The sequence below is a fragment of the Phalangium opilio genome, unplaced genomic scaffold, assembly GCF_054372755.1.
Source record: "Phalangium opilio isolate 3A_F unplaced genomic scaffold, DU_Popi_V2 ptg000031l_1, whole genome shotgun sequence".
Classification (NCBI taxonomy): domain Eukaryota; kingdom Metazoa; phylum Arthropoda; class Arachnida; order Opiliones; family Phalangiidae; genus Phalangium; species Phalangium opilio.
The window spans coordinates 12,164,363-12,172,698 of record NW_028324158.1 but is presented as its reverse complement, the minus strand read 5'-3'; the positions used below and the strand labels follow the sequence as shown (position 1 = coordinate 12,172,698).

At 38.5% G+C, this 8,336-nt stretch overlaps 1 protein-coding gene across 2 annotated transcripts in view; it reads right to left on the bottom strand.

The window, feature by feature from the left end:
• Nucleotides 1–1,702: 1,702 nt before the first annotated feature.
• LOC149690666 (LIM homeobox transcription factor 1-beta-like) overlaps nucleotides 1,703–8,336 on the bottom strand; it is a 28,275-nt gene continuing 21,641 nt past the window's right edge. For both annotated transcript variants that reach the window (XM_089870242.1, XM_089870244.1), the window contains 6 exons: nucleotides 3,976–4,196; nucleotides 3,720–3,904; nucleotides 3,511–3,588; nucleotides 3,306–3,441; nucleotides 3,047–3,151; nucleotides 1,703–2,856 (listed from right to left, as the gene is read on the bottom strand). In XM_089870242.1, the coding sequence (XP_089726368.1) occupies nucleotides 2,594–2,856; nucleotides 3,047–3,151; nucleotides 3,306–3,441; nucleotides 3,511–3,588; nucleotides 3,720–3,904; nucleotides 3,976–4,196 (988 nt within the window). In that variant the 3' untranslated portion in view covers nucleotides 1,703–2,593. The remainder of the gene's footprint in view (nucleotides 2,857–3,046; nucleotides 3,152–3,305; nucleotides 3,442–3,510; nucleotides 3,589–3,719; nucleotides 3,905–3,975; nucleotides 4,197–8,336) is intronic.

Here is an 8,336-nt window from a genome sequence, read left to right as displayed (position 1 = left end):
ACTTGGGAGGGTGTCACGTACTACTATCCCATCTCAAAGCTCTCTATAACGACAATTGGGCCTAAACTTGTCAGGAAATATCCTAATAAAAGTCGGCAATTTCAATCTTTAAATTTCGTGGCAACCCTCAACTAGTCCAAATTCTACCTGACATTTAAAATAATTAAAAAAAATTAAGGTAGTTAACTATAAAAATTTCATGCTAAATAATTTACTTGCTACACTATTAACTACTCGTCCAAAGTTGATTAACTATTCATCATATTCTTATAAATATGTTTATCTCTACTCTCCAATGTAATATACTTCCTGTAAAACTCCAATAATTCCTAATTTTAAACGAATAAAATTGATATATGTTTCAACCTATAAATATCCTATCATTTTGCCGTTTCACACCTATAAATAATAAATTAATAAATGCCCGAACCAAGATTCTTCAACTGACCGGCCCTTCCGAGTACGGTTCTAGAATGCCCGAACCAAGATTCTTCAACTGACCGACCCTTACGAGTAACCTTCAACAATGACAAGGTCAAATTCTTCAACTGACCGACCCTTCCGAGTACGGTTCTAGAATGCCCGAACCAAGATTCTTCAACTGACCATACCGTCTAAGCGGTCTGTTCCCAGCCCATCCTTCAACATTAATAAAACCATCTGCCGACCGCCACACATTTTCTCTTACTCTTGTGTAAACGACAATCGTTTTGTATTGCAACCAATAAAATCAGCTTCTCCGAACTTGCAAAAAATTGTTACTTGTTCTTATTTAATAACACTTTCTCGAATATATTAGTACTTGCACGAGTGCCATATCAAAATGGTTCCAATTTTGTGCCCTTCTTGATCAAACTCTTGACAATCGCTATTATAAATTGCACCTACTAAATTTAAACCATTTCAAACCTTCCTGAAATACTTTCATGCAATAAAGCCCACCTTTGATAACCTGAAAACTTTAAATCCACATCAAACTAACGATCAACTTAACCCTCATTCTTTTCAACACTAATCTATAAAAATTCCTTTTTATTTTCTTCGGGAGCAACTACGCGTGTTTCTTTCCAACAAACGCTTGGACATCAACTATACGGGATTTACGAGAGGTATTTCTGTGGGCGCTGCCATAACCTGTCGGCGGCGCTTAGGTAGTGGCTGACATTCCCTGTCGTCCAAAGCCTTGACAGACCAACTCTCCGAAAAGGGGGCGGTAACCTCGTACGTCCCGTTATACTTTCATATTTTATTTAACTTGCAAAAACCCCTCAATCTAAACTTACTCCCTTTTCTCACCACCTTTTGACCACCTGACAAACTGTTTCACCATAAACGCTTACCTCACAGCAGTCTTCTTCAAAACCCCAAAGGTAAAATTATAATAATACAACGTATCCTGCTGCCAATAAACTATTCCGTCACATAAATCCCTCCTATCACATACCTCGAATTTCGCGACCATATTGAGGGTCATCAGCTCAAGCCATACAATATGGAAGTCACGTCCCCGTATCTCCTCCCTCTCAGTACCATTACTTCCTGACGCTAAGCTTCAACAATTCATTATTTATAGATTTTGGCCAAAATATAGACAATCACTGCAATTAAAATACACTAAGCACGAGTTCAGCAATCAACTATAGGCTTAAACAAGAAACAAACGATATTATGTCTCTGAATTCATTAAATGAATAAAAAACAATGCATTTTTATCTCCTTTTTATTTTGTAAGATAATACTGAAGTCCGCGATGGGTGGTTTAGGGGGAAGGGAGGGAAGGAGCGGTGAATGATTAAATTAAATAAAAAATTAAAAGTAAATCTCACAAACTTGAAATATTTATAGGGCAAAGCACTTGTGTGTTGTTTTTATGTTAATGTGGTTTGTTTGTTTGTTTTTATGTATTTTACAATTTCACGTAAATTTACATCTTTGTATTTATAATATATATATATTTATGTGTTTATCCTTTGTCTTTATAGAAATTTAGAGATCTCGTTAGGCTCCGCCCGCCCTAACTATCCTTTCATTAACTACTGGGTTTCATAAGTTAACCTATAATGCAAGTATGACAATATACTACGTCAGCTAACCTTACTCTTCCACTGATTCTAGAAAAAATATCATATCCATAAGTTTGTCACTGGTTACTGAAAACTTTTCAGCTGAAACCTACAAAATACAAAACTTTGCCATTTCCCCAGTGTTGCCAGGCCGATGGTGAGTAAGGAAAGACATTGATTGCGGAGATAAATGCTACCACTTCAGTTTCACTCAGTACTCCACCAATTTGACTCACAAAGGCTCTGACAACATTGCACTGAAGTTTAAGCTCATACATCCTCTAGTGAAATAAATCTTTCACTTTCAACCTAAAGTCCTTATTCGCGAAAATATCCGCTATTTAAAAGAACACTAATTGTCATACTTACAGTTATAGCTTCACTTAATGACCAACAGCGTTAGTTACAACTCCTTTAAAGAAGGGCCATTTCGAAGCGCAGAAACCGGCGCGCGCGCAAAATTACCGTTTTCGTACGGCCAACTGTAGGCTGAGCCCATATTTCGGGCTCGTTTTTCCAGGGACCTCGTTTTAGCTGTTTTGTCCCTGTAAACACTCGCAATCGCTAGCGCTAAAGTAAGAGTTCTGCATGGAGTAAAGTTTATCGATGGGATTAACGGCCGAAGAGAAAAATCCTCCTCCGGAATCTCCACCGTGCATGGTCGGCGTACCGGCCGATGATCCTCCGTGACCGATCAAAACGTCTTCCAGTCCGCCTAGACTACCGTCACTTTCCAAACTTAGCTCGCTTTTGATGTAGGAATTTCCACCGCCGTTTGAATGAGAATAGTAACCTAGTAAGGAATTTCAAGACTAAATTAAACGAGTTCATAACCCTTGGGTCCGGGAGTTTATGTTAAGTCTATAATAAAACTATTTTGCGCGCTAATTGCTTTGAATTCAAGTGTATGTTTTAAAAGGATATTCTTATAATAATAGGTATTTTTAAACTTTTTAATTGTCAATTAAAGGTCATAAGCTTACCATCAGGTCCTGGCGTTGAATAACCTCCAACGGGGGTCATTGGGAATTGAGTACCATCCGAAGAATCATGGTCTCCGACAGACGCCAGTCGTGAATAAGGAGAATCTACATAGAAATATTGAAAATTCTATAAACATCTTACAAAAATCAATGAAAACCCATGACAAGGTCATATACCATCATCTTGACGGATCACCCTTAACTTTGAAAAGAATGGGAGAGGTATATCATCTCATCGATATTTAAAACATGATCTTACTTGTTTCCGTCGAGTGTCCGTGCATGGATTGATTGCCACCGCCTCTTTTCTTGCCATCTTTTCCATCACCGTTTCCGTCACCCTGTTGCTGTTGCTGCAATTGTTGTTGTTGCTGTTTCCGTTGAATTTTCTTCAGCTGTAAAACATTCAAAGATTATTTGCTACTTCCATGCACTGCGCAACTTTGTAAGTTTTAAGAACGTACCTTCGCCCTTTGATTCTGAAACCAGACTTGTACTATTCTGACACTTAGACCCGTTTCCTTCGCCAGCGATTCTCGGACCTACAAAGTAAACAACGATCTTAACTCTTGAATTCTAATAGACTTTTCGTATTTTCCGTCTTAGAGCAAGATGGTCAAACACCAGACTCCATATTACCCCCCACTTTTAAAAAGGCTTATATTAAACTTACCTTCCGACAAGGTTTTTGACTAATTTCAAAGGACGCTTTAAAAGCTCTTCTCTGTGCTGTTGTTAAGATTGTCCTTGGCCTTTTAGGACCTCTTCGACCATCCTGTCGTGGAGGAACTGTCGTTTGACCAGGTGTCAGAGGCGTCGAGGGTTGACTACCATTTACAACACTCTGAGGTGTGTCTCCTGAAGATAAAGTAGAAAAAAATAGTTAAAAAATAATTCATTACAAATTAAAGGTCAATTAATTAACTCACCTCTGGAAACAGATAATTGTAGGACGGAGATTTCTTTCTCGTAGTCTGGCCTGCAATAAAGTCGACCGGCTCTAATGACGAATTGATCACCTTTTTGTAATTGTCGGCCACAATCAACGCAGACGAAACAGGCCAAATGGTAAACGTGGTCCAAGGCTCGCATCACTAACTCGGAGGGTGCGATCGCCTTACTACAACCAGTGCATTTCACTGCAAACAATCTAAAATGAAACAAAAAAAAATATGAATTGAAGTTTTTTAACATAACCGCGATATTTTTAGCTTCAATTTTCTTCACTTCACTTGTAAAAAAACCTCACAATATTATGCTTAAAAATAATACCCTACTACCATGAACAAATAAATATACCACACTCTAGTTCTACAGGAAAATCACCGAAACATATTCCCTGACAACTAAGACAATTTCTTTAAAATACCCTAACATCTCACAGCAACCTTATTCAAAATTCCAACTTTGCAGCAACCTTTCCATGACTTGCAGGTACAATTAAAACCCTGATATAGAACAAAACTCGTACCGAAACCACCCTGACAGACAAACGCAACATGGACAAAAAAAAATAAACTTGAAATTTAAAATTCATTCAAGTAAGAAAAAAACCATAATAAAATAAGCTAGTTAATCGGTATACATAGTAGTTAAAATATGCGCAAGTCAGGTTTACACCACGTTCATAGAACCTTAATTGAAATTGATGAAGCGGCATTTTCACGTGTAGTAAAAAAGGGGGCTTTTCAATCCACTAATATAACCGGGCGCTGACAATTTCAATAAGGAACAAACAGGGAGGGGTTCTTCGCTACCCCCTCCCCGCTTTTTTTTCTTCACCGGTGTCCCCTCGTTTAAACACAAGGAGGTTCTCTCTCTCTCTTTGCCCCTAGAAATGCCCCCGACCCCTATTGCACAGCAGCGGGGCCGTAAAAAGAAGCCCGGTTTGATATTGGATTTCCCAATCGTTAGACTAAAACCCCAATATAGTCTGCTAACCCCCCGTTTTGACCCCCACAATTTCCCCTGAACCTAAAAATCATTCGCGGCGAAATTGTGCATGAAAACGTACGGGGGAAAATAGAGCTTAGTTTTTAAAGCTGCGTTGTAGATTGGATGGTTAAGTTACTTCAAATAGATCAACTTCTAAATTAGGCGGTTAAAACCGAGTCTAGTGTTTAACCATATTGCTGTCATAATACATAACATTGATTGGTATGTGGACAACAAAGACGTTACATATGGCTTCAAATTATAAGAATTATAATGGACTGGTAACATTGAAGCCCTATCCATGTTCCGTCTTACTCCTAATGAAGCACACGATACTACGGTCCCCCTTTTGAAAACACATACCAAAATGAATGAGCTAAGTTTGGAATACATTTTACTTACTCCATTACGAGGTACGTTTGCTCAAAATTTTGCAGTTACTCTTGTCTTAAACTAAACTAAAATTCATTGTAAAATCCTTCTCCATTCCTACGTCATTGCTACAATTGCAACACGAACCTTATCAATCAAAAAAAAATAGAAGCGACACCAGGAATCTCCTTTCTCCCAGGATGTGTTACAACTTAATGGGCGTGTAAACTGCCAGAGCTGGGCCACGTTGAAACTGATGCATGCTCCTCCCTCATCTCTAAGTATCATTGCAGTGCACGAATTCCCTAACGAACAACCTTCCAATCTAGTAATTCAAGATTAAGACCCATACCATTCATACTGTAGCTTCGTTTGCGTTACTACTTTGGGCGCGAATAGGCTTGGGTCCTTTTTCGAGAGAGAGCGAGCGACCCCCGACTGTTAGTAATATATTTCCTTTTCAAAAGACTTGGAGAAAGTATCACAGGAATGCCAACAATTCGGGATGAGGATTTAGTAGTGAAAGCGCCGCGCACGGGGCTCTACAGTCTGCCTCATACACTCAAACAGCCTCACTTGTCTCTAAAAAAGGTCATAAAACTGTGTAGTATTGCCTTAAGGTACGCTGCAAAGTAATACGGGACCAAGCCCCCTGTTGGGCCTTAAACCCCGCGACGTTTCCCTTTTATATTCCACAGTGTCTCGTCGAAGTTCCCACTTCCCACCTCCATCCTTTGCCTTTAGGCCTAAGTCATCCAAGGATGCCCTTTTAGGTGACCCTAAACCTTACAGCCTTATTCGGTATTAACCCTAAAGATCGAGACATATCCTATTGGGAAGCGTAAAGCTAGGAAAGTCTAGCCTAAACCTAAAGTCTGCTAAGCCTTGCCCATCTTTTTCAAAGCATATTCCTTTCTCTCTTCTAATCTTCAGCTTCCGTGTTAGGTCTCACAATTTTTCTTTTGTTCAGTTTGGTATTTAACGCAAAAAAGGGGCTTAGCTTTTGTTTATAACGCGTTATTTTATATTAAAGGGCATGTTAAACGCTTCCATTTTGAACAAAATTGGTCTATATTTAACCAATTACATTATACTATAGTGACACCGTCACTAAGCCTTGACATAAAAACTGCTAGAAAAAACTTTGTAATATCGTCGGGTTCGCCTAAAGTTAAAAGTCATTACGACCCTTACGTTTTTCACGACTTTCAAATTACAAATGTCATTTGACTATATTATCAAAGGCTGGATACCCTTCGTAAGCCTAAGAACGCAGTCTAGAGTGTCTTTAGTTAGTAAACCATTGAAAGTTGACGACATATCGTTTAAATTTAACGTTTTTACTCCAACTTTATAATATTAGTCATTTTCGCCTCAAAAAATATTAAAATATCTATAACAGGTTAATTTGCAATGAAGATAAGGCGTTACGGCGTAGGGTTTTGTAATAATTTTAGACCTTACGTCCGGGTAAACTAAGACGGAAATGAAGTTTTCAGTAATTTGGTATTAAAAAGGCTTAAGGACTCGGAGTAAGTGACAAAATCTTCAATACTTATGAACTCGATGATATTTTCTACAAGTAAGTCATATATACTTCAAGTAGGGTCGACTGAATCAAACATTGTTATCTGTATTGATAAAATTGAATCGCGTGCTACCCATAAAACTGACTCCACGAGAAAAACTGCAAAAAAAAGCGGGAAACTTTGATAGGAGAGCTTTATACGATTGTATATATTTATATCTTTTAGGATGGGGGCTGATAGTAATCTTTGTTTAGCTCTCCAAACCGCGACTCATCCTATAGAACCGGTGGGAATGTTGACCAACAGCGCGTCTTGGTACTTGGTAGGTACTTATCTAAGTTGCGTGTGACTCAAAAATTGCGCGAGAAACTCTCTCCAGTGCTCAATAATCTACCAAACTGATCATACCGAGAACTGATAATAAACCTGAGAACATTTAAAGACATAATTGACTTATTTAAGCCTTTGTAATGCAACAAAAGCAGACGATGGTTGGCCAAGACCCTCCCAGGATCAAACGTAAGTAGCTAAAAAGTTCCAAAAGGATCACCGAATGTAGGTTGTAATTCAAAACACATTTCCTAGAACCAATTTCGAAATAAAAGAAAATCAAAGTTTATGCTAGATTTCTAATATCAAAGTAACAGAGTAAGCCCATTGTTTTATCGTATATAACAATACTGCAAGAGATCAGTTTGATATTAAACTTTCTTGGTCATGTTTTAAATAAACCCTACACCAAAAAAAAAGTATAGTTTTGGAAAAGCATACAGAGAAGGAAGGGCTACTGGCTGGGAGGGTTCTGAGAGAGAGAAAGAGAGAAAAAAATTCTGGCTTCTGTTGATTTTTCCGCGTGGGTAAATAAAGCCTAGGGCTGACGCCCACCAAAGATGACAAAGATACTCGTAAAAGGGGAGCCAAGGCTTAGGAAAGTACAAGGGCGACTAAGAACTAACTTCACTTCCAACTACGTATATAGGCCCTATAATGTCAATAAGCAGCCTTGGTATCGATGAAGCGGGTTGGTTGATTGCAGGCTAGGAATGGGTCAGGTTTACAGTAGAAGCTATGGCTTTTGTAATGGAAAGCTGACACGTTATAAGAAAGGTTCTTCTAATCCGAGGCCATCTTGGAAAATGGCGGATTGAAAGATAAAAGTTTTCGTTATAGGGTGGAATCACTATTCTATAGTTTGTTTGGAAGGTAGACAGTAAACGTAACAAGGACATCCCAGTGACGACATAAGTACAAATTTTAACGAAGTACCTTTACACGATAAACACTGGAAACTAGCAAGAAACCTTGAACTTCTTTTTTCAATTGAAAGATGTGTTCAGCGAGTGAAACACTTCTACAGGGGCCCATAGAAATAACATGCAAGGTTAAACCCCTACGCGTTGGTTTTCTCCTCAAACATAGCGTTTAACATGTAGACGCAAATTGATGCGGCAAAT